This window comes from Melospiza melodia, chromosome 10 (assembly GCF_035770615.1).
Source record: "Melospiza melodia melodia isolate bMelMel2 chromosome 10, bMelMel2.pri, whole genome shotgun sequence".
In the NCBI taxonomy this organism is placed as follows: Eukaryota; Metazoa; Chordata; class Aves; order Passeriformes; family Passerellidae; genus Melospiza; species Melospiza melodia.
This window is the reverse complement of record NC_086203.1, coordinates 28,380,152-28,406,924: the sequence shown is the minus strand read 5'-3', so window position 1 is coordinate 28,406,924 and position 26,773 is coordinate 28,380,152. Positions and strand designations below refer to the sequence as shown.

The following is a 26,773-nucleotide window of genomic DNA, read 5'->3' as shown; positions in this document are numbered from 1 at the left end:
TGGCAGAGTGCAGATTGCTGCCTTCAGAGGCTGTGAGGATGAGGAGGGTTTGCAGCTGAGGGAGGGAGTGGAGCAGTGGAGTTCCAGAGCCCTGGAGTTCTCCCAGGGCTGGGATTTGCATTTAGGGAATGTGGGTTTGGGTCAGAGGATGCAGGATGAGATCACTGAACATTTCCGTGAAGAAATTTACCCCAAAATCAAATCTAAGCCTCCCTGGCCATTCGTTGTCATCTGGGAGAAGAGACTGAGCCACCCCTCACTTTTGGAAATCTGATCCCAACCCAGCAGAATTCCGCCACAGAACTCAGCTGGGATGAGTGGTGGGGATTCGCTGACTTTATTTTACCTCAGGAGTGTTGAAAATAAAAGGAGCAGCAGAGGTGTGTGATGAATTCACTCCTTTTGTGCTGGATGGAGCAGCAGGTGGGAGTGAGCAGGCAGAACCCTCCCAGCTCTTGGTGGCACTGTCAGGTTTGGTGACATTTGCTGCCTTTGCAGCTGGCACTTGCCCTAAAAGGGAGCAGGACTCAGATAATGCAGGCAGAGCTTTGCCTGGAGAGGGTTTGTTTGCTGCTCACTTTCCAAATTTCCACATCACCATCCAGCCAAGGTGCTGTGCTCCAGTTTGGTGCCTCTCAGACGGGTTGATGGGCTGTGAGAGAAAAGCTCTGAAGCTCTTTTGACTTGGGCATATCAGGAAAATGGGTATTTTTTCGAATTTGTTAATTTGATGTTTTTATATATATTTATATTTTATTTATATATTTACGTGTTATTATTTATATATTTATATAGATTCACTTGTTTTGCTGCTGCAGGTTGTCTCAGGGTAGAAGTCCTTGCAGGATAGAACAGATGGGAAGACAAGAAATAGGGGAAAAGGGAATCAAATGAGCCTTAGCTGTGCTGCTGTCTGGGATGTCAGACTTCTGCTGTGGGAACATCCCTGCTCCTCTGTCCTTATCAGTCTTCTTCTCTCCACATCTTCTATAAGCACCTTCCTGCTTTTCCACGCTCTCCCTGTGTGGGGTGAAGGGAATTTTCTGTCCTGCAAGCCCTTCCACAAAGGAAGTTCATGAGCAGCCCTATGGAGTTGTCGTGGTAATCACAGTGACTTCAGAGTTGCTGTGCTGGATTTCTTGAGCTGAACAACAAAAGAGCTGAAAATTGCTCCAGTTTCAATTGGTGCAGCTGAAAGAGGTGGGATTTGCCTCTTTCACACCCATACATGTGCCCACGTCTCTTAAAAAATTGGTTCCAGGGGTTTTCAGAGTGATATGTCCAAAGTAATACGTAGTTGGGTTCAAATTTGTTGTGGATGGCCACAACATTTTCAAATGTTTTGTTGTGGATGGCCACAACATTTTCAAGCCCCAGGCTGGTGATTGTCCAGATGTCAGGTGACATGGAGCTCATTTTCTTCCTGATTGTTGACAGAGTTTAATGTATCAGAGATAACAGTAAAGCGTGAAAGAATTTTGTCTACAAATGCTGCGACTTTTCAAAATCTCCTTGTAATTTTCCAGGATCAGCCTGTTAAAGGATGGAGGGCTGAGGGTGGCCAACGTGACCAAGGGGGATGCTGGCACCTACACCTGCCTGGCCACAAACCAGTTTGGAGCAGCCAGGGGCTCCACCAGCCTGGTGGTTACAGGTGGGTGAGCTGGAACTGCAGCCTCAGCGGCCTGCGGTGCTGTGGTACAATGTAAAGGCCGTGAGAAGTTATTTATTTAATGTATAAAGATAAAAGGATAGCTGTTACAGCTCTTTCATTAGTGTAAAAGACGCTGAGGGATTTTTTTTCTGGCTTTGACAAAGATACTTCTCAGATGTGAGGGAGTTCTGAACACTTCCCTCCCTCCTCTCACTTCTCTAAACACTAAATAGTGCAATTATGCTTTTAAGTTCGTGGGGGTTTTTAATTTGTTATGAAAAAAACATGTCAATCAAAAAAATCTTTGAGGTAATTTTGTATTCCTGTGGAAAATCTTTTGCCCAGAAGAGGTTTAAATGCTGTTTGCTTATGGAAAAAGATGTGGTGGAAACTCCAGCTGCAGGGGAGCATTCAGGGACTCCACGGGCAGTAGAACACAGTCTTTGAAAAGTAAATTTTATACAGAATTGTTGTTCAGAGGGATCCTTCCTCCAAGTCATCCATTCCTGGCTGCTGGTTGAGATACTGGATGAAAAGAGCCAAGAGTTTGTGAAGTTTATCTGAAAAAATGTCTTCTATCATAACGTTCTTTTTCAAAGATTTTAATATCTAAAAATTTCCCAATTTCGGAATTATCTGATATCCCACTGCATTACATATTATTTTTTTCTCAGAGGTCCAAACAGAATTATTTTGTTCAGTGAATTAACAGCTTCATGTTTTCAGCCTGTGCTCCTAAATGATTCATATCCCTTTATATACAAATAATAAAATTATATACAGAGAATTCCTAGAATTAAATTTCATTGTTACAGTATTTACAGTACCTGAAATTTTTCTCTGTTAATGTGATTTTGGGATAACAAAGAGCTGCTCTTAAAGATGAATCTGACTCCATGTTCTCAGAAGGATTATATTATATTATATTATATTATATTATATTATATTATATTATATTATATTATATTATATTATATTATATTATATTATATTATATTATATTATATTATATTATATTATATTATATTATATTATATTATATTATATTATATTATATTATATTATATTATATCGTATCGTATTTATGCTATACTAAAGAATAGATAAAGGATACTTAGAGAAAGATACAAAGAATGATGATGAAAGCTCATGACTCTCCCTGCAGAGTCCTGACACAGCTGGACAGTGATTGGTCATTAAGTAAAAACAATTCACATGAAACCAATCAAACATTCACCTGTTGGATAAACAGTCTCCAAGCCACATTCCAAAGCAGCAAAACACAGGAGAAGCAAATCAGATAATTATTGTTTTCATTTTTCTCTGAGGCTTCTCAGCTTCCCAGCAGAGAAATCCTGGGCAAAGAGGATTTTTCAGAAAATGTGATGGTGACAGGAAATGCCAGGACACAAAGCTGCAGGCGGCATTGCCAGTCCAGCTGCACCTTTGGAAATGTCTGTCAGTGATCCCATCCAGGAAGGGGGGGATATCAGTGGCAGGCAAAGCTCAGCAGAGCAGCAAAACCCAATGCCCAGTGTCTGTGCTCCCTGCAGAGCCAACCAGGATCACCCTGGCCCCTTCCAACCTGGATGTGACCGTGGGGGAGAGCGTGGTGCTGCCCTGCCAGGTGCAGCACGATCCTCTGCTGGACATCAGCTTCACCTGGTACTTCAACGGGAGCCTCGCCGACTTCCAGAGGGACGCATCCCACTTCGAGAAGGTTGGAGGGGTGAGCTCAGAACTCCTTCTCTTCTCTTCCTCCTTCTCTTCCTCCTTCTCTTCCTCCTTCTCTTCCTCCTTCTCTTCCTCCTTCTCTTCCTCCTTCTCTTCCTCCTTCTCTTCCTCCTTCTCTTCTCTTCTCTTCTCTTCTCTTCTCTTCTCTTCTCTTCTCTTCTCTTCTCTTCTCTTCTCTTCTCTTCTCTTCTCTTCTCTTCTCTTCTCTTCTCTTCTCTTCTCTTCTCTTCTCTTCTCTTCTCTTCTCTTCTCTTCTCTTCTCTTCCCTTCCCTTCCCTTCCCTTCCCTTCCCCTTCCCTTCCCCTTCTCTTCCTCTTTATCTTCTCCTCTCTTTCTCTTCTCCTCCTCTTTCTCATCTCCTTCTCTTTCCCAGAACTTCCTCTCCCCTCCCCAAAAAATTCCCACAAAAATTGGCTTCTCCCTCACAAACTGAGTCCCATCTGCTTTTACCGCAACACAGAGGAGCTTCCTGCTGCTCCCCCAGTCCCTCGAGACTCTTCCCAAACCCCCACAAATTACTGAAACGCACAAATTACTGGAATGCAGAGTTCACATTTTGCTGAGGTTTATTTCAAGCAGAACTCTTCTATTTTAAGCCCTCCCCTCCCCTTTGGTGAGATGTCTCAAGTTGACTTTGCTGAAATTTGTGTAGGACGTGATTTGCTTGCATTCTCTGCTGGTGTGGGGCATTCCCTGAATATCCACTTCCAATCAAGGAGATGGATTTTAGATTGCTTTTGACTCAACTTTTAATTTATTGTAAGCAATCAGCACTGAATTGTCCTGCAAACAACTTCCATCTGTGCTTTCACAGCAGACCAGGCACACACATGGAAGGGAATCAGGCAGAATTGGCTTCAGCTTGTGTTGAGTAAAGAATTGAGACATTGTAATGCTGAAACAAAGGAAAATAATCAAATGTTGTGAAAGGTTCATGTTTTTTCCAAGATTAAAATAAACTTCAGAGTCATGGCTTTGCCTTTCTCCCAAACTGCTGTTTGCCCATGGATCAGTGGCCAAAGTAGCTGAAAATACCCACAGATTAGTGTTCTGTCCTTGAAGAAAATGCTGCTTGTCCAGAATAATTGTAATTTAAAAATTAAAATCTGACTGACGTGTTTTTCACCTGGAAAATTCAGCTGGAACTGAGTTAAGGCAGTAATTGAGCTGACACAAAGAGGTGATTTTTTTTTTAAGGGACACAGTTTAGCAAAGGTTTAATATCAAGTTCTCTGTTCAGTGGTGTGGAAAACAGACAGTGCACAAATGTGATAGGAAGTTACAGTTTCATTTAGGTTTTATTCCTTTTCCCATGATCCAGGAAATAACCACATGCTGTGATCTGAGAAAGAACAACAGGGAAAAAAGACTAAAGATTAAATACTCACTGAATAGCAAAGAGCAGAACTTGGGCTTGTAAAATGGGAAAGTCAGCCTAGAATGTGCAACCTTTAAATGAAAGTTCTCACAATAACCTGGAGGATGGACTGAATTCAACTTTGTCTTTTACACGTTTGAACTCCTTAAAAATCTGTCATAACTTGACTTAAAAGTTCAAGATAAAAACTCCATGAGTTCTGTCTAGAAATCAAACTGGTAGTGGCCACAGAAAACACATTTTTCTTTTTGAGGGCATTGAGGTTACTGGGGGTTGCAGGCAGGAGATGCTCCCAGTGTGAGCTCCCCATGTTGGGGCTCATTTCTCCCAAAAAAGGGACATCAATCACCTCATGCTTTTTGGGAAGATGCTCCCACACAACAAGCCTGGAGCTGCTGATGGGCAGGAATTTGCTGTCCTGCAAGTGCAGCTTTTGAGCAACCTCACATTTTTGGCAGATTTCTTTTCCCATTTCAGAGAAAATACTAACCATGAAGGGAGGGGGGTTTGCACTGATGAGTGTTGTGTGTCCCCAGAGCGCATCAGGGGATCTGATGATCAGGAACATCCAGCTGAAGCACAGTGGGAAGTACGTGTGCATGGTGAAGACAGAGGTGGACAGCGTGGCCTCTGCTGCCGACCTCATCGTGAGAGGTACAGCCCAGCCCATCGTGTTTTCCACCTTTTTTTTCAAATTACAGGCTGCAGAAATAGCTGATGGTGGAGGTCACAGAGCCAGTGCATGGTTTGAATGGGGTGATGAATGGCTGTGAGTTGGATTTGTGTCATTCTGGCCTGCGGCTAGGGAGAATTACAGCTCGGCTTTTGGGTGAAGCCTGATTTTTGCCCAGAGAAATGAGGAGCTGGGGGGTTGGAATAGTGACTTCACATCCTTTTTCACTGCCAGTCCTTCAGGCTGCCAAGAGGAGCTCACTGGCAGCTCTGGGGTTGCTGCCTCTGCAGAATGAAGTGCTGGGGACTCCAGAATATCCCTCCTGTGAAATGGGCAATTCTGCCAGAGCCCAGGAGAGTTTTCCCCTAGGGTTTAAAGCCTATAATGCAGGATTATTCCTTTTCATTCACAGTTCAGCCAGAGCTGTGGCTTTCTCTGCTGATGTTACAGCTACATTTATTGCAAGGTAAAAGCTTTGATCTAGAAAAGCACATTATGTGATCAGCACTTACTCAATATATTTTAAAGTATTTCAGATATTTTCTCATTGTTAATGCACTGTTACTCATTTCAACCCCCTTTGCTGGTGCAGGTGAGACAAAACCCAGCATTTTGAGGAGGAAGTGCAAAGAATGAGGATTTTCCAGAAGGCAGCAGGAAGTTTGTGTGACTGAATTACTGCTTGGGGTGCTGGTCACATGTGCTGAAAAATTGTTCCAGTAATACAAGTGAAGTAAAGAAGTTGTAGGTAGAAAATTTCCATAATACAAAGATTTGTCTGTAGATTAAAGAGGACATTTAGGACTAAAGGAAAAGGCACTGGAAAGACAGAGGGATATGCTGAACAAAGGTTTTGGTAAAAAAAGCCAAAACCCAGGCATAATTTCTGCCCTTGAGAGTATTTCAGGTTGAAATTATCAGAGTTTAGCGAATATAATACCACAATTATGAGTGTTCTGATTCCAGTCTGAATTGCTTTCCTTCTCCCTGAGGAAGAAATAAAAGGGGAAGTGATTCCCAGGGCTTCCCCAACCTGTGCCTGGCTTCCCACCCCTCTGCAGGCTCTCCTGGGCCCCCTGAGCACGTGAGGGTGGACGAGATCACGGACACCACAGCCCAGATCTCCTGGCAGGAGGGCACAGACAACCACAGCCCCGTGACCACCTACACCATCCAGGCCAGGACGCCCTTCTCCGTGGGCTGGCAGAGAGCCACCACAGGTGAGCACAGCTCGGGCAACATAGGTGAACACAGCTCATCAGCACAGGTGAGCCCAGCTCAGCCACCACAGGTGAGCACAGCTCGGGCAACACAGGTGAGCACAGCTCATCAGCACAGGTGAGCACAGCTCAGCCACTACAGGTGAGCCCAGCTCGGCCACCACAGGTGAGCACACAGCTCCCAGACCAGCCTCTGAGGGAATGGCTCTGGCCCCTGAGCCATTCTCCTTTTCCTGAGCTCCCTTTCCCATGAGACATTTTTCTTCTCCTGAGCTCCCTTTTCCCTTGAGCCATTCTCCTGAGCTCCCTTTTCCCTTGAACCATTTTCCTTGAGCTCCCTTTACCCTTGAGCCATTCTCCTTTTCCCTTGAGCCATTCTCCTTTTCCTGGGCTCCCTTTTCCCTTGAGCCATTCTCCTGAGCTCCCTTTTTCCCTTGAGCCATTCTCCTTCTCCTGAGCTCGCTTTTCCCTTGAACCATTTTCCTGAGCTCCCCTTTCCTTGAGCCATTCTCCTTTTCCCTTGAGCCATTCTCCTTTTCCTGGGCTCCCTTTTCCCTTGAGCCATTCTCCTGTTCCTGAGCACCCTTTCCCTTGAGCCATTTTCCTTTTCCCTTGAGCCATTCTCCTTTTCCTGGGCTCCCTTTTCCCTTGAGCCATTCTCCTTTTTCCTTGAGCATTCTCCTTTTCCTGAGCTCCCTTTTCCCTTGAGCCATTCTCCTTTTCCTGAGTTCCTTTTTCCTTTTCTCTCCCCCAGTTCCGGACGTGATCGACGGCAGAACCTTCACGAGCACAGTAGTGGATTTAAATCCTTGGGTTGAATATGAATTTCGAGTAGTTGCCACCAACAAAATAGGAGGTGGAGAGCCTAGTTTGCCCTCAGAAAAAGTAAGAACTGAAGAGGCAGGTTAGTGGGTCCTTCTATTTGTTTTTAATTCAAGAATGTTGTATGTTAACAGAGAAAAGGAGTGTTCATATCTTTATCTTGGCTCTTTGCAAACAAGCTTGGAATTGCCATTGGATATAAAAGCCTGAAACAAGTTTGTTCATATTTTTCCATTTTGCTGTAGGACAGTTTTTGTTGCATTACTGAACATCACAGAAGCATAACATCTAAATCCATTTAAACTGCATTTACTGTGGCACAGTCTGCCAGTTCAGGCAGTGCTGCAGAGTCTGAAGGTATTAATGGATGCAAAGAGGTTAATTTTGACAGGGATTTTCCATTCCTGCTGTTTGATCAGTGAAACCCTTCCATGTAACAGGCATGTGGCTCAGAGGAACCCATCAATTACAAACCCAGCTCACTTAGAATGGGGCTGTTTCCTAATGTATCTGCATAACATCCCAAGGATGTGGAATTCTGAGCAACATGGTCCAGCGGAAGGTGTCCTGGAACAAGATGATCTCTGGGGTTTCTTCCAACCCAGGAAGAGTTAACTCTAGAAAAATTAGGCTTGAATGCAGTTTTTGGAAGTTCCTAGACACAGCAGCAGTGGTTAATAAATAATGAAATAATCTGTGAGCTGCTGAGGTTCTTCAGAACTCAGAGGAGCCCCAGCCTGGCCCAGGGAAGGATCAGTGTGGGTCAGGGCTGGGGCTCTCCAGTACTCCCTACCCCAAAACCATTCCCCCTGATGAATGTGGGTTAAACTCAGAGCATGAGGGTGATGTGCTGTGTTCTCCTGTCTCTACTCTGTGCTGACATCTCTGCTTTTCCTTCCCACAGTTCCTGAAATTCCCCCCTCTGAGGTCAGTGGGGGAGGAGGCAGCAGGTCTGAGCTGGTCATAACGTGGGATGTAAGTTTGTGGGGAGAGGTCCTCTTCACAGAACTGTTTTCTTTTTCTTTTTCTTTTTCTTTTTCTTTTTCTTTTCTTTTTCTTTTTCTTTTTCTTTTTCTTTTTCTTTTTCTTTTTCTTTTTCTTTTTCTTTTTCTTTTTCTTTTTCTTTTTTTCTCTTCTCTCTCTGAATTTTCTCTGGGATGTGCAGGTGCTCTGGGCCCTGTGTGATGTGAGCCAAAGAACTGAGCTTTGCAGTGCAGATTTGCAGTTCTTGCTTTCCCACCATTAAATCTGGATGCACGTGCTAACCAATTTTCATTTATGTTGTGTATTCCTTCTTTAATGATTTAAAGAAATGTTAATATTCTGTTCCTAGCATTGACTTCTCTGTGTGGTTATCTAATCATAATGACATCAGAAGAAGGTTTCAGCCACTGTATGAAGGTGGTATTGGATTCTCTAACAGCTGACCAAGCAATCATTCATTTTTTATGAACTGTGCATTAATGAAAGAAAAGCTGTATTTACTGAAGACCATCTTGAAGCAGAATACTTAGTGAAAACCAGAGATTATACCTGAAAGCTGTCCTCTTATTGAAATGCAAACCTTAGCATAGGCTATAGGGAGCACATTTTGCTGTTCTGTCCCAGAGTTAATTGGCTGAGGGTTTGATGCTGAGTGCAGTGCCAGCACCTGGGTCATGTCCTGAGTTTCTCCTGCCCATCCTCCTCAGTGCCTCACAGCTGTTGTTCTTTCCCTGATGTGAGATGAGTTTCTCCCTGCCCATCCTTCCCAGGGCCTCACAGCTGTTGTGTCCCTGAGTGAGATGAGGTTCTTCTGCCTAGCCTCCATAGTGCCTCACAGCTGTTGTTCTGTCCCTGGGTTCCTCCTGCCCATCCCTCCAGTGCCTCACAGCTGTTGTTCTGTCCCAGCCTGTCCCTGAGGAGCTGCAGAACGGGGAAGGATTTGGCTACGTGGTGGCTTTCCGCCCCTCGGGCACCTCGACGTGGATCCAGACCGTGGTGACCTCCCCTGACACCCCCAGATACGTCTTCAGGAACGAGAGCATCCTGCCCTTCTCGCCCTACGAGGTCAAGGTCGGCGTCTACAACAACAAGGGAGAGGGGCCCTTCAGCGCCGTGGCCACCGTGTTCTCAGCTGAGGAAGGTACAGCCCTGGGCTGCCCCAGAACCTTCCACCAGGTGTTCCTGGGAGGCTCCCTGGAGCAGAGAATGGGCAGATTTAAATAAATAAAGCATTATTATTATTATTATTATTATTATTATTATTATTAGTAACAAAATTATAATAATAGTTTTTGTTATTATGACATGTAAAAGAAATATATTTAATAATAAATATAAATAATCTAAATCGTTTGTTTGTATTTATTATACAAATAATAAATATAGACAAATAAAATAAATTTAATAAAAATATATTTAATATTATGTAATTTCTATATTATATTATATATTGTTTGTATATTATATATAGAATAATAATAAAAATAATTTATTTAAATAAATAAATTTATTAAAGGTCTTCAAAGGATTCACCTTGAGCAGTACAAGAGCCCGGACAGGGCTACACCCAAGGTGGATGAGGGTCAGGAGTTCTCACACTTTTATCAGTTTTGCTCCATTTCCATGTTGGGATTCATTGTCCAATCCCAGCTCCAGGTGATGCAGTCCCACCCTCCCAGTTTGCTCCCCTCCATTCCCTGCTGTTTGCACTTTTTGGGCTGAAGCTGCAGTGGTGTCCTTGGTTCTGGGCTGGACAAGGATTGTTCTGTGGGACTGAGCTGTGAGGAGAGCTGCTGACACTGTGTATGGAGTTCAGAGTCACACACACACAAAATACAAAACCTAAACCTGAAGGCATCAGTTCCAGCAGCAGCTCGGGGCAGGGAGGTGGGTTGGGATGAGGATTTATGTATTTATCCCCAGGTTTATTCCCAATCACCTCTCCCGTGTTGGTTTCCCAACCCAGAGCCCAGCACGGCCCCCTCGGGAGTGTCTGCCACCAGCCTGTCCTCCTCAGCCATCCAGGTGTCCTGGACAGCCATTCCCTGGAAGATGAGCAATGGGAGGCTGCTGGGCTATGAGGTGAGTCTGTGGAAATAAAATATATATAAAATTTCAGTGAATCAACCCTGTTTATTAAATAAAATCCAATCCTCTTTTTAAAGGGCCATGGGCCAGAAGGGTCGAGCAGGATGCAGCACAACCACACAGATTCACCCCAAATCTTACTCTTCCTGCCCCGCCAACAGCTAGAAGAAGGATATTTTTTTCTGTCTTTGTTAAAAAAACCCTTTGTTAAAAAAACTTTGTTAAAAACCAGAGTGAAGTTGTGTTTTGCTGCTTGTGCTGATAGTTATGTTTCTAACATAACTCCAAGCTAACATTTTTTCAGAATTACAATTACTTTCAAAGAAACTTCTTTACAAGGTACATTTTTCTGAGCTTGTTTCCTTCTTAATGAAGTAATGGTTTTCCTCTTGTCATTCTGTAGTTCAAGCAAGATCTAATATTTCAATTGTCTTTTTGCTGCAGTCACAATGAAAAGAGCAGCAAGCGTGAGAAGCAGATGGATAAGAGTATGGGGTTTTTTTGCACAGTAAACATATTTCTGAAACTTTAACTTGTATTTTTATCTTATTCAGCTGAAGGGGAAAAAAAAGCACTTAAAAGAGTCAAGTACAACACTGTGGGTGAACAGCCCTTTCCACGCAAGATTTAAATGGTTTTGGTTTTTATCTCCTAGGTTAGGTACTGGAATAAAGGCCAGAAAGAAGAATCTTCCAACAGAGTAAAAGCAGCAGGGAATGAAACATCGATAAAAATTACGGGCTTGAGGAGCAACCTGGATTATTACACAGCTGTGCGTGCCTACAACAGCGCCGGGGCAGGGCCCTTCAGTGCCACCGTCAATGCCACCACCAAAAAGCCACGTGAGTACCTCAGATAGCAAAGGGCACGGGCACCAAAGGGGGCAGCACGTGCAGGGTTGGGTTTGCAGGGTCCCCAGGACAAAGGAGGAATGATTGAATCTGACTCCATGTTCTTGGAAGGCTAATTTATTATGATATTGTATTATACTATTATCTTTTATATATTATATAATAGTATCATTATATTATTTAATATATTTATAACATCTATTAATTAATATATGTATATATAAAATATATAAATATATGTATATATAAATATATTAATATGTATATGTATATATATTAATTTATATATGTATATATTAATATATTAATATATGTATATATAAAATATATTAAAATAGTGTACATTAATATGTTTATATTTTTATAATTTTCTATATTTATATATAATATGTTGTTTTATTTATATTTATTATGTAATATGATATTATTCATTATATAATATGAAAAATGTTATATTATATATTATATTATACTATAATATATTATACTATAGTATATTATATTGAATTAAAGAATGCTATACGAAAATTATATAAAATAATAGAGAAAGGATACAGACAGAAGGCTTAACAAGAATGATAGTGAAAGCTCGTGGCTCCTCTCCAGAGTCCAACACAGCTGATGGTGATTGGTCATTAAGTCAAAACAATTCCCATTAAACCAATCAAACATTCACCTGTTGGATAAGCAATCTCCAGGCCACATTCCAAAGCACCACACACAGGAGAAGCAAATCAGATAATTACTGTTTTCCTTCTTCTCTGAGGCTTCTCAGCTTCCCAGGAGGAGAATCCTGGGCAAAGAGGATTTTTCAGAAAATATGACAGTGACATTGGAGGGGAAAGGAAAGCAGTGGAGTTCCTGGGAGTCACAGTATGAGTGACCTGAATTTCCGTGTAGTCACATGAATCAAGCACAGAGCTTCCATCAGTTCTTGAGCAGGGTGGGTGAAACCCAGCAGTGCCAGGGGAGCCCAGGGAAGATCTGTAATTTCTGCACTGAACCTCTGTTGTGCTGCTAATGACTGGAAGAAATTGAAAAGAAAAATCTCTGTTATTTAGAAGAAGGAAAAAAAAACGAGACTTGTTGAATTTTTCAGTGTTCTATAACATATTTATAAGTTCTCTAGGGCATGGGTTTTGAAATGCAATGAACCTCCTGGAGTCCATGCAAAGCAATCCTTCATGTCCACTGTTTCCCCTTGAACAAATTGCACAAGAGGCCACTCTGCTGCCGCAAAGGCAAAATTAAGCTGGAGAACAGATTGTCAAAGGCTGCACTAATTTTTCTAGAAGTGGAAATATTTTTAGTGTGCTCCTCTGTTGTAATACAGCTCAGAATCAGGGTCATCAGTCTTGAAGTGTTTCTGTCAGAGGCACAAGAACAGACAATTAAATCTGTCTGAAGGGTCAAATTCCCTGCAATAATCATTAACATCCCCCAGCAGACAGAGTTGGAGCATTAATATTATGAAATAAGCTAGTTTATCAGAAATTATTCTATGCAGAAATGAGTGTCAGTCTGTCACTGAGGACTAAACCAACTCAGATTTGCCTGAGTTTAAATATATTATGTGCACAATTACCATGAACTGGCTGATCTGAAGTGACTCACTGCCTGCAGCCTGGACAGGACATGGGAAAAGGAATTTTTTTCTAATTAATCATCTTTGTGGCTGCTCACTGGAGGTGGTGCCAGGCTGGTCAGCTCAGGGATTTTCAGTCCTTTTTTATTGTGCCCCCTGCTTTTGGGGTGTGTGACTGAACTGGACAAGCCCCTGATCTCACTGGTGTGAGCAGGATCTGGATCAGGGCAAAATGCTGCTGTTTGGAATAATTAAAAAGGAAAATTAATTGCATTATCTCCATGGATCTTTCTGGTGAATAAGGAGAGCAACGGCATGTAATGTCAGTCTGAAGATTTTGATAAATTAGTTGAATTGCTGAGAGAAATAATTTTCCGTGCTACTGCAGTAAAAACTGATTTTTCATTCAAATGTGTAATTTTTAATCAATCCTGGTTTGTAATTTAATTTGAATATTTTTTATTGGTGTGGTTTTCACTGTGAAGGATTTGCATTCCCCCACAGGACCTGCCAGGTAAATCTCAGAAACTCTTTGCCATATCAAGGAATACAAATAGCTCAGTTCTGTTGGCAGTGTATATTTCCAAATTAAAAGTGAGCCTTTGACAATTAAATTATCTTAGCTCTAAAATTTGCAATACGCATGTTTACAGCCCAGAATAACAAGTGGGGGTTTAAATCCTGCTATGTAAAATGCCAGGCGGGTGGGGAAGACTTGTCTAAGTTGTGACAATTATTTCATATTTCAGAAGTCTTAAAATAAAACCCAATGTTCTGTCCATCCGCTCTTAATTCTGAGCAATTCTCCTGCCTGAGAGCAGCTCTCAGAAATCCCTGCAGCTCCTTGGACACGTCCTGAGGTGATTGATGGACCAGGACCTGCCACAAGAGAAGTTCTGAACTCTGCTGAGTGCTGGAGATTTTGGTGTCTGCAGCAAATGGAGCTTCTGAATCCCTCAGACAGAGGCTTGAAGTTTTTATAGATAATTACTCTTCATTTTTTTTCCCACGTGTCTTCTTAATGTTTTGTTGTGGATTTCAAGGATGAGTCATTTCCTTTGAAATTCAGCTGTAATATCTCAGTGTGAAAACGATTCATACATGCTGTAACACTTCATTCTCGGGAGTGAAACAATCTCCTCTTACATTTACAAGGAGTGGGTATTATTAGAACACCAGGTTAAACCTTCCTCAGTACACAGAACAAGACAAACAGTCAAAGAAAATAGCTGGGGGTGGTTGGTTGACTTTGGAATAATTCTTTTAAGTCTCAGGGGTGGGGTTTTTTTTCTGTTTTTTGAGTATAATCAGGTGGGTTTTGAGCTGACTGCTTATGGAAAGAAGGCAGGGAACTTCCTGTGTGAGAGGATTGAAAAGAGGGGGGGAAAAAAAGAGGAAAAACTCTATAAGGACATGGATACAAGTGTTCAAAAGCACTCTCAGTGCTTAAAGCTGGAACCTCCAGTCTCAAAGCACAGCTCAGCCCACCTAAGCAGCAGTTGCCTCCACTAGGTGACAGCAACAGTAAATTATTTTCCTTAATGCATTTAGAAAATATTTTAATCATTGATTTGTGTCACTGCAGGACCTGTTTTCTGGGAAAGCAACCTGAGGCATTTGAGGAGGTTTGTACTTCCCTGAAAGCTTGGCAGCTCCAAGGTACATGAAAGGGGCAGAGCCCAGAGCATGCAGCTGCTTTGCAAATAACAGCCTTGGGTTGCTAATGAACCAAAAATCCCAGCAAATGTCTGTGGCCAAAACCCACTTTTGGCACAGGCTCAGTTCAGAACCACAGCTCGAGCTGAAAGAGCCAACAGACAAAAAAAAATCTGCAAATATTTTCCATAGCTAACACCTTAAAGTAAATCAACATAGTGGGTAAATTTGAATATTCACTGAGACTAAATTTGTCTAAAAATCTATTGTGAAGAATTTTCTTATTCTTGGCACTGTACTAAACCTAGAAATTGTCAGTTACCATCATTAGAGTTTGTTCTAATTAATCACCCATGTCCTAAGGCACATGCTTCTGTCTGGCTGTATTGAATGAAGGACCAGCAACAGATATTTCAGCTTCAGAAACAACATTTATGTGCCATTCTGCTTTTTCCCTTCCTCCTGTTTTTCAGATTTAGCCTCTGAACCACAACATGCAGAGCGAGGAGCCTGCACTGGAGCTGGTTTTGCATCCCAGATGCAATGACAGCCAATTACCTGAGCAGGTGAATCAATCCCCAGTACCAGTTGAATTAAAGTCGTGCTTTTGTTGTGTGTTTGAAGCACCCAGCCAGCCTCCAGGAAACGTGGTGTGGAATGTCACAGACTCCAGGGTGCTGCTGAGCTGGGAGGAGGTCAGAGCCATGGACAACGAGTCCCAGGTCACAGGCTACAAGGTCAGTGGGGACAGAGCTGGGGACACCAGGGCTGGGGTTTCCTTGTCTGTCTGCATGTTCAGGGCATGCACAAACCCACCCCTAAACCATTTCACTGGGGTCTCCTTCCTAGGGATTTTAAGTATTTGAAATACGTATTCCAACAGTGTCTCACCATTAATGTCCCCCAGTCCCTTTTCCTCCCCATCCTGGCATTGCTCAGCTCTTGGGATCCCACCCACACCTGGATCTGAGAACATTTAAAACACTTACCACATCCATAAGTCTTATTTTAAATGTGTAACACTTACCCAAATGGATAAAACTTTGAAAGAAACCACAAATATTTAGCCTGATGGATGTAGCTTCCATTGCTGGCCAGGTGCATTTACTATATTTCTTATATATTATCACATATATTAAACTGATCTTTTTAAACCTTTCTCCTTTTACCTGCTGTGGGCCATGCTCATTTCCCTGACAGAAGTTACCCAGTTGCATCTGCTCCAAATCTGATCAGCACACAAATGTAGAAGTGTTTTAAAATGTCATATAAGTGTGTTAAAAAACAGCTGACGATGCTCCTGCTAAGCTCTGTGCAGCTGGATCCCACATGATATAATCCTGAATAAAAGATTTAGGCTGAAGATCTGATGACCCACCGAGTTGTATTGGCAAGAAGTACATGTTTACAGCTTGTTCCAGTGTCCCATTATTTCATATTATTGTAATAAAAATAATACATAATATGTATTATTTTCATACATATTATGTATACATACATTTTATATGTGTGACAGTGTTCACAGGGGTCTGAGGATCTGACTCCATGTTTCAGAAGGCTGATTTATTATTTTATGATATATATTACATTAAAACTATACTAAAAGAATAGAAGAAAGGATTTCATCAGAAGGCCAGCTAAGAATAAAAAAAGAATGAATACAGCTGACTGTGATTGGCCATTAATTACAAACATCCCCATGAGACCAATCCCAGATGCACCTGTTGCATTCCACAGCAGCAGATAATCAATGTTTACATTTTGTTCCTGAGGCCTCTCAGCTTCTCAGGAGGAAAAATCCTAAGGAAAGGATTTTCCATAAAACCTGTCTGTGACATTATATGTACATATACATTTTATATGTATGTATACATTTTTATGTACATATACATTTTATAATAATACAGTACAGTTGTATTAGCATCCGTTGTGCCATTTGAAATTAAATCTGGAATAAGAGGGGAAAAAATGTTCGAAAATTAATGAAAAATTCATTCTTTTTTTTTTTTTTTTTTAAACGAAAAACATTGCAAAAAATATTTTTGAACATTTTGTTACAATGTTCAAAAGAGAGCATTGATCGATACTCCCTTCTTCCCTTAAATACAACTCCGCCCTGGAATATTAACCAAAAACCAGCCCTTTTCCTTCATGCCATCACTGTTAGAAGCGGAAGCGCTGTGTGCTGGGGGCAGAGGAGGGGCTGAGGCCCTGTGCTGTGTTGCAGGTGCTGTGCAGGAGCAGCCAGGGCGGGCTGCAGGTGCTGAGCACGGCGGGCACCACGGCCGAGCTGTGGCTGCAGCTGCAGGACGATTATCTCATCGAGGTCAGGGCCACCACCGAGGGCGGCGACGGCAGCAGCAGCCAGCAGATCCTCATCCCCAGGCTAGCCAGTACGTTCAGCCTCTTCCCTTTGTCCCAGCTCCTCTCTGCTTCCTTTGGTGGTGGGGGGAGAAACTAAAATTAATGCTTAGACGCCGTGCGGTAATACGGTAGTAGAAGGAAAGCAATTAAAATCTTCGTGCCCTTGTGCATGGCAAACTCCATTCTGCTGAGCTGGTATATTCCCATTTAAGTTGCTACTAAAAATGTTACCCTTTTTACTTCTTCTCCTTTTATTTTTTTTATAAAAAACTATTACCTTGAAAGCAAACTCACAGAATGATTAAAGTTGAAAAAGATCTCCCAAGATCATTGAGTCCAACCTTTGACCATACACCGCCTTGTGAGCTAAACCACAGCACTAAAACCATTCGTGATCGCAGCATCTCTGTAATTTTTAAATATTTACTTCCTTTTTGTCGATTTTTGTAGATTTTGTAGATTTTTGTGCTTGTAAGAAAAAATTACAGTAATTTTCGCTTGGCATCTAGGAAGAGTAATAATGTGGCACAGCAGATACTCCTGCTTTCATTTGATCCTGAATTCATTTTTTCCTTTGTCACAGGTATGGATGCAAGAGGTTCTGGACCATCAGTGTTGAGTACCTTCAGTGTCTCGAGCTTCTTAGCAACAATATTTTCCTTGACCCTTAATTCTGTGTTGTGCTGATATATTTGCATTTGCTGGGGAAAAAAAATTGGTTACTAAAGTGCATTTTTTAAAAAAACTGCAGTGGTTAATGCATGTTTTTTCTTCTATCCTGACGTGTTTTTAAATTCTTTATATTTCACTGTAAGTTGAAGTAAAAATACCATGTAAAGTTTAGCAAATCCTTTAAAAAGGAATCTAAAATGCCTTAATACTTGAACCAAAGGAGTTTACATGTTACATACTTCAGATACAGTGTGAGAGAGGGGTAGGGATGGCACTGTGAGGTCAGGACATGAGGGAGAGTGAGAAAAAACATTTTTGCAGCAGCCCGGAATTGTTCTGGGTTTGTTCTGCATTGCTAAAAGAACGTTTGGCATGGAAAGGATGAAATCAGAGCTGGGGCTGTTATCAGCTGGAGTTGATAATGGCTGCTCCCAAGGCAGTGCCATCACCCTGGAGTTGGGATCATTTCCCTGCTGCCCTTAGTGGGAGTTGCTCTAAATGGAAAGATATCCCAAAAGAAATCTCCTTCAAAGAAATCCCACCTGGAGCAGGGCAAAGGCTCCGTGCTGCTCCTGAGAAATGATCTCCCAGCTGTGATCTGGGGCTGGTCTTGTGCTGCTTCTCAGTAAATTCTGAAATTCATCTCCTCATCTCCCCACCTTGCCTTCCCTACCCAGGTTCTTTGTTCAAAACCAAACTCTCCCACCCTGGGGGTGCTGTGCTTGCCCTGCTGCCAGTGTCCAGGGGCTGAGGTGCCCACCTGGCACCCACCATGGCCTTGGGGACAGGGACACCCATCCCTCCCTCCTTCCCTGGCGCTCCCAGCCCTGCAGCCCCAAATCCTCCTGCTCACTGCACTGCAAACACCCTGAATTCAGACCCACAGCCAGGCCTCTCCCTCCTGCTGCTCTTGAACCACTTCTGAACTGTTCCACCTGCTCTGGCTCTCAGCTGCACCCCGCTGCTGTCACACGAGTCTGGGAAGTTCATGGCAATAGTAGGATATTAAAAAAAGTTATACAACGACACTTCAGAATTGCTATTGAAGAATAATCTGTGCTTTCTTTCATGGCAGTAAATTAAAGATACATTCAGCGTGGTCCATTTGACTTCTAGAGTTGTGGCTTCAGTCAAATCAACCTTTTTAGAGAGGTCACAGCATCCCTGTTCAGATAACATAAGGCATCATCTCCTCTTAAACACCGGGGTTTTTAAATTTCACCATACTACTACAACACACAGAAGTACAAAGGGAGAACCAGGATTAATGAAATTATGGTAGCACTTTGGGAAAAATACCTTGATGTGCATTGAGCTGGCAGATGAGCTCCAGATGAGACCAAGTGCTGCTGAGGAAAGCAGGAGCTGTAAATACTGTACATAGAGAGCTATAAATGAGTTTAAAATTAGTTGCTTTTCAGTGTTGTTTTCAGACACTTGCAAACAGGGGGGTGGGTGGGACATGGAAATCCAGGTGTTCCTAGTGAGTAAATAGTTCTATTTCATGCAACAAAGGGTGACTCTTTCTCTTGTTTCACAAAATTCTAGTCCAGGTTCCTGTACTGCCCATTTTTCATGCACTTACATTGTATTATTACTTGATTTCTAGTTCTATATCTCCATGAGATATGTACCCAGTACCTTGTTTCATATTGAAAAGGTTGAAATTTATCCTTGAACTTCCAGTTGTGTGTGTATCCTATGGTTATCTGTATGCATTCTTTTCTATGGCTCTAATAAAATATTTATTACATTGAGGGATAATAGAATATCTCAAAGTCTTATTGCTTGTTCCTGTTACATATTTGCACATGTTGGGGGTTTAACAAATCTAAAAATGGTTGTGCTCAAGCTGCTGAGCTCCTCCTCTGCTTGGCTTTGCATCAGGATGGGCAAAAATCCACCTCCATTTCCCTGGCTTCATTTGCCATCTATCCAATCAGGCTGTTTACTCTTCCCTAAAGTGGAAAAAAACCCCACTGTAATTACACTGAAGAAGAGTTAGTTTTTTATAATAATTTATTCAGTGTATCACTATTTAGCATTAAATTGCAGGTCCTGTTTGCTGCTGCAGTTGCCTGTTCCTTACACACTGCAGCTTCCCACCAAACTTGAGATTTTCCAGCACTGAAACCTTTTCCTTGGGAACACAGGCACAGCACAAGTATTTATTTTAAGCTTTTAAAGTGTGGGTTCTACCTGCATAATAGGGAGCTGATCCAGATGCTGCAATAAGGATTAATAATGATCCCAACAAATCACAAGTATGTACTTATTCCAGAAAAATTATTCCACTCTTGTGTGTAAATCAGGTTTTTCCTGTCAGATGGTTGTAGGTGGACACTCCTCCCTTGCTCTGCCTCCCCCAGTGTCCAGATTAATCTTCCTTTAAACTGATCTCTCTTTCTTTCTCCTATCATGTTAATGCAGCTCAGGGTTATTTGCATTAATGGAAGTGTCTTGGTTCTCCAGTGGGTTGATAAAAAACAAGCTGGCATTGGGAAGGTGCAGGAAGAGAAGGTGGAGAGGCAATAGGGGATAATGGGATAATCCTACCTCTTACAGGCATTTCCAGAGCAGCTCCTGTGACCATCCCAAATTAGCAACTCAGTCCTGGGATGAAAAAAAAAAATAAAAGGAAGAAAAATAATAATGAAAAATGTGACTAGAATTACTTATACAACGAGAACTGGAGGTGGTGGGGAAGGTGGTTCTGCCATTCCACTGGACCCCAAATAACCAGCACTTTGTCACATCTAATATTTGAAATCTTATAAGAAACAGTGGTAGGCTTCAGTCATTGTTTTTAAAATTGCATTCTTTTCAATTCCCCATCCAACATCAGAGCTGTGTTCTAAAGCCTGAATTTCTCAGAGGTGCTTGGAGTAAGAATTTTTTCAAACCCAACTTTTCCTTTGAACAGTTTACTGTGGGATATGTTACAAACATGCAGGATCCTCTATGAATACAAAATGAGTTAAAATCTAATATCACTTCAGGCCAAAGAAATATTGGAGATCTCTATTTTCTACTTAATTTGCCTTTCAGTGGTGGCAGGCAGATGTGGGCAGTGCCTGTCAGGTTATATCTGTTATGTCTTAATAACAGGCAATAAAGCAAGCTGTCCAGCATGAGGGAGTGCATTCATCTGACAGCTCTGCCTGAAATAAATAACAATGGAATATTGTGAAAATAAAATGAGTTTGTAAACGGGCCCTGGCTCTCTTAGGGGAAACAACCGCCTGGATTGTTTTATGCTAATGCTGTGAACTCCTGCAAATCAATAAAAGGGGATGTGTTCAGCACAGACAGACCTGAGTGCACCTGCTGCTGCTTTATCAGGGCTGATGGATGGATGGAGAGCGGCCCTTGGAACCTGGGAGCTGCAGGGATGGATGGGGAGCTCCTGCAGCAGCTCTGGGCAAAGGGATTTCCTGACAATCCACAGCTCACAGCCTGGGGCTCTGGGGAGAGGGAGCAGCCCAGGGACAGGGACAGAGGGTCTCGTTTTCCAGGCTGAGCTCACAGAATTGCAGGGTTGGAAGAGACCTCCAAGATCATGGAGTCCAACCCAGCCCCAACCCCTAAACTCCTTAACTCAACCCTGGCCCCCAGTGCCACATCCAGGCTCTGTTAAACACACCCAGGGATGGGGACCGCACCACCTCCCTGGGCAGCCATTCCAGAACTTTATCTCTCTTTCTGTAAAAAGCTTTTCCCTGCTATCCAACCTGTATTTATTTCCCTTGGCACAGCTCGAGGCTGTGTGCTCTGGCTGTGTCAGTGCTGCTGGGGAAAGAGCCCAGCCCCAGCTGAGCACAGGCACCTTTCAGCTGAGCTGTTGGGGCTGGGCTCAGTGATCTTGAAGATCTCTTCCAGCATGATCATTCTGTGAACTCCTCCTCAGCAGCCTCAGCAAGCTCTGTTGCAGTTATTGAAGTCTCACCTTTGGCTTGGAAGTGTTCCCAGAGGTGGCTGAAGGTGGGACACCCCATTGCCACCCCTGGGCATCCCCTCCAGGACAGTCCTGTGCCAACCCTGCCCCTTTCCCTGCTGGCAGGTGCTGCCAGAGCCAGAGGACTGTCCCTGGAGATGCCCTCAGAGGGCACCAGTGTGTCTGTGCACGAGTATTTGCCACAGACACAGCCCACTGTGCCTCTCAAACAACCCTGCACCAATCTGGGATCCATTTCCCTGCTTTTCCCTCTGTGCCAGTGGCTGTGGGTGCCAGTCCTCTGTCCTGGCTCTCAGCTGCACCACAGAGCTGGAGTTTGGTGTTTCAACAAAGAGACTCTCACCTTTCCTCTTGTTTGGTGTTTCAATAAAGAAACCTCTCTCAGCTTTGCTTTGGCTGCTCTTGCAGAGCCCGAGCTGCAGTGTCTGCAGTGCCCTCGTTGGAATTCATACCCTGCTCTGGGTCTGAACTCTGTTTTCAGACTTCACACTTTGTGCATGAGAGTGTTTTAGTATTAGAATTTCACAGGACCTTCATGTGCATCCCTCCTTTGCTTTTTCCATCCTTAAGGGTCAAGATGTGATAAACTCAGCTTGGAATTAAATTTCTTTTCTTGAACTCCTCACTGATCTTTTTGAGGTCGGGAAGTGTCTTTGAGGCTCTTTTATTTTTTTTTCCAAATGCACAAATATAGGAGACAAGCCTGTAACCCCATGCAGCATCACTGAGACACTTTCTTCCAAATGTACCCAAGATTATTTTCTTACCCTTTAAGAGCGTAATTAGTCCTGTGAGGCCTGGACCATGCCTGCTCTTCGTGCTGTGCTCTCCATTCCTTCCCAGCCATTAATTCCCTCGTGGGGGGAGAACATCAAGGCACTGGCAGAGGCTGAAAAAGGAACAATCAAAAACATCACATGGGAGCCTGTGAAAGGATGCAGCTTCAGGATGTTCGCTCACTCAGCCTGTGACAATTTAAACTCAAAACAGCTCCTGGGATAGTTGGGACAGCCAAAAATGGCCATCAGGGAAGAGAAACTTTTGAGGAGTCCAGCTCCTTGCTGCCTGATCCTCCCAAATCCTACAGTCCTTGGGATGCTGAACTGTGGCATTTTCTGGAAGAGAAAAATGAATGAATCTGACTCCATGTTCTCAGAAGGCTAATTTATTATTTTATGATCTATATTACATTAAAGAATGCTAAACTAAAATGAAAACTTATATTAAAGAATACTAAACTAAAACTATCCTAAAGAATAGAGAAAGGGTACAGACAGGAGGCTAAAAGATAATAATGGAAAACTTGTGACTCTCTCCAGAGCCTCAACACATCTTGGGCGTCACTGGCCAACGAGTAAAACCAATTCACCTGTTGGATAAACAATCTCCAAAAACAATCCAAAGCAGCAAAACACAGGAGAAGCAAATGAGATAATACTGTTTTCTTTTTCTCTGAGGCTCCTCAGTTTCCCAGGAGAGAAATCCTGGGCAAGGGGATTTTCCAGAAAATATGATGGTGACAGAGAGAGCTGCAGGTGAGTTTTGTTTGCTGTGACTGTTCCCCTCAGACTGGAGCATCCAAAGGCTCTCCCTGAGCCAATTCCTTCTCAAGATGGGGTCTGGATGGGCAGGAAAGGTGTCCCTTGGGATTGCTGTCCCTGGGGGATCTCTCTTTTGTGCTGGAACACAAGCAGTGATCTCTTACATCAGGTAAAAGCACAAAAAAGAGTCAGAGAAAACAGGGGAAAGCCCTCCCTGATGATATAAAGAATAAATCACTTTCCCAGCACCTCTAAAGGAGTCTGAACATGTGTTTAACAAGAATTTCCCTCATTAGCAATCCAAGGAGGGCCATGCTTAAGGCAGACAAATAATTTAATTTTTGTCACACTTCCTAACATTGCCACCAAACTGAGGCATTTACAGTCACCCTTGTCACAACACTAATTATCTATTTGAATAGCAGAGCTCTCTGCTGATTGAATGAGTTCTGCACTGAGAGCAGATCATTTCAGCAGCGCCATCTGATCATCATTACTTTCTGGATATAGGATGTAAATAGACTATCATGACAAAAAATATGGCTCTGGTACCTTTTCAGCAGCTTCAGATGAGATGGGGGAGCTTCTGCAGCAGCCAAAAGCATCAGTTCATGGTCTGGAAAACAATGTCCTGGGGGTTTGTGTCGCCTTGGAAACGTGAAAAATAAAGCACCATTAATTACCAATTTTCAAGCAAGCAGTGCTGAGGGCCTGATCCCGGGCTAATGAATCCCTCACCCCAATTTCTGCAGCCTCGGGCTGATCAATCAGCCCTGCTGAACCAGGGCAGGGCTGAGGCACAGCAACTCTGCCGAGTTTTCCTGCTGGCTCTGATTCCACAGTGGCACCAGGAGGCTCCAGGCAGCTCCAGGGCTGTGGTTCCTCTTGCCTTCACATCCATGACCTCAATCACATCTTCAGCTGGTTGGTTTTTACAATAAATGCACTTTTTATTCAAGGAGGTACTAGCAGCAGGCCTGATAGACGTCCAGGAAAACACATATGCAAGCCCTATATAAATCCCATATATATATATATATATATATATATATATATATATATCATATATATATAAAATATATATCACATATATATAAAATATATATCATATATATATAAAATATATATCCTATATATATCATATATATATCCTATATAAATCATATATATATATCATATATATATCCTATATATATCATATATGTCCTATATATATAAATAAAATTATATTTTATTGTGTATATCTATATATATTTTATAAATATATACATGAATAATTATACATGTGTATATGTATATATATTTATATTTCTAAAAAATTGATTTTATTTTTATATTTTATAATCTATATTTATTTATATGTTTAATTTCTATGCATTATTATATATTATATTAAAATATAATATGCAGTATTATATACAATATATATAATGTAGTATATAGTTATATTACATTACATTATATTACATTATATTACATTACATTATATTACATTATATTACATTACATTATATTACATTACATTACATTACATTACATTACATTACATTATATTTATTTTCTCCACATAAAACCCATTCTGGTAGTCCTGGCCACTGGCACAGAACCAGGAGTTGAGCCAGACCTTCTGCTGTCATTCTACCCGAAATACTGCCAAAGTCTTTACTGTTACATCTTCAGTATAATAACAATTTTTAAGTGGAATTAAACATTTTTATCTACAGATAAAAATGCATATGTTGTTTTTTCTCCTTCTAGTACTGGTGCTTTGGTGCTAGTTTTACAATTAGGAAATCTAACTCTGTATGATAACTCTGTGAAATAACTCTAGCAATAAATAACTCTGTGAAATCAGTGAAACTGGAATCAGTTTCTTTTGGGAATGCTCCACCCCCCTGGCAGCACAGCCCAAAGCAATCAGTGAAAACTTTAGGCACAGAAAGTATGGAAAAATAAAAATAACTCCAGCAATAAAATAACTCCAGTAATTCTGAGATTTTGCCCACAGCACAAGTCTGGGGCACAGCCACCACCCCAGAAAAGCACCATTTTCATCTTCTATCACACTAAGCAAATGCTATTTTTATATTGGTCCCAGCTATTTTAAGCAAAAATTTGCTTTAAAAGGACACTGAAAGACAACTTTTTCCCTTGGTGAGCATCCACTTCTAAACGAGCTGTTTACAGCAGTAATTTGGAGTTTTCTTTTCTCTCTCCAGCTTTCCTCAGGACTAATGCCAGTGGCAATCTCTGTGAATCTCCTGACTCTTTCTGGAGGTTAAACTGGCTGCAAGAAAACCAGATCAAAGGGAAAGAAAAACTTTGTTTGGGAAGCACAAAAATATTTACATAACACAAGATAAGCCAGAACTCCTCATTTCTACCATGCAGACACGCTTGTAAAAGGCAGGTTAAAAACTGTCCATTTTTAGTTCAGCTGGGGAGGAGAAAAGGGATTTTATAGCTCATGTAAGAGAAGAGAGACAAGGCTGGGAATCAGTTTGTGATGCAGCTAATTGAAAAGATCCAGAGTTTCCTGCCTGGAGGAGAAGAATCTCTTGGAGCCATTTTGATGCACAAGAGGAAAAGAAAATGAAGTTTCCCACCACAGGCAGGTGACTGGGAAATGGCAGCCAGAAACAACAGGACTGGAGCAGGCAGAGCTTGGGAAGCAAGACAAGAGCTTTGGCTTCAGCCTCCTCTGAGCTCCTCAGCTGCAGCCACCAATTTGGGCAGCAGACTATGAACAGAACTCCTGAGAGACAACACGGATTGTACTGGGGCTGGCCACTGCAGTGAAAAAAAATTAGATACGCTTTTTCACGAGATATTTCTCAAGAATTCATCTCTTTTTTTTAGCCAGCTCTGGTAAACTCAGACAAAATGGGGAGTTCAGAACATTTATTGATATTTCTTCTACCGAGGGTCAGGCTCCTCCTCAGGGGCTTTCAACCAAATATCTCTTGATTTTCTTGAAGCCTCGTGGATCAGAACTCTCCCTTACACCCAGCTGTGTATTTGGGATGGAAGCCCAGATTTCAGACACCATGGTTTGATTTCCAGGCCTGGATCATCTGTCAATGATCTCTCTTACATACAGCCACAACTTCAAGACTGAGTCGCTGAAAATCAGGTTTAAATCTCAGTTTTTTTACCCCATTTCTATGAAGTTTCAATTAATTTCCAATATTCCACGTGCTCTTTTCTCCAGTCCCAGCCCAGCTGGGGTGCAGCCATGTGAGTCCTGCCATTCCCAAAGCTGCTCCTGACTCACTGCCCTTACTGGGGCAGCAAGGGCTGGGACCAGCTCCCAAGGAGAGAAATTGCTGGTGGAATTCACCATGTCTCCTGTGCCCAAAATAACCAGACAAGCTTATAAATTTAAGCAGACACTACGAGGGACACTGTGCTGAAAATGTTGGATTATATGCTGGTGGCATATAATGGGAAAAAATTGAAATTAGAAGAGAATAAAAAGAGAATTGGAGAAATATTGAACATTTTGTCTATTTCACCTGTCAGTAATGCCTCATGTGTTGCTGTAAGGATTCAAGAAAGGTTGAAGGAAGGTATTTGAACTGCCAAGAAAACATCAT

General features: G+C 42.1%; 1 protein-coding gene across 1 annotated transcript in view; it reads left to right on the top strand.

Annotated features, from left to right (window-relative positions):
* CNTN3 (contactin 3) overlaps positions 1–19,450 on the top strand; it is a 120,294-nt gene extending 100,844 nt beyond the window's left edge. Inside the window, exons 12-23 of the mRNA XM_063164345.1 lie at positions 1,527–1,654; positions 3,208–3,383; positions 5,303–5,420; positions 6,501–6,659; positions 7,414–7,563; positions 8,386–8,456; positions 9,372–9,606; positions 10,432–10,547; positions 11,209–11,395; positions 15,270–15,382; positions 16,873–17,038; positions 17,593–19,450. Of these exons, the coding sequence (XP_063020415.1) occupies positions 1,527–1,654; positions 3,208–3,383; positions 5,303–5,420; positions 6,501–6,659; positions 7,414–7,563; positions 8,386–8,456; positions 9,372–9,606; positions 10,432–10,547; positions 11,209–11,395; positions 15,270–15,382; positions 16,873–17,038; positions 17,593–17,696 (1,723 nt within the window). The 3' untranslated portion in view covers positions 17,697–19,450. The remainder of the gene's footprint in view (positions 1–1,526; positions 1,655–3,207; positions 3,384–5,302; positions 5,421–6,500; positions 6,660–7,413; positions 7,564–8,385; positions 8,457–9,371; positions 9,607–10,431; positions 10,548–11,208; positions 11,396–15,269; positions 15,383–16,872; positions 17,039–17,592) is intronic.
* The last annotated feature ends 7,323 nt before the right edge of the window (positions 19,451–26,773 follow it).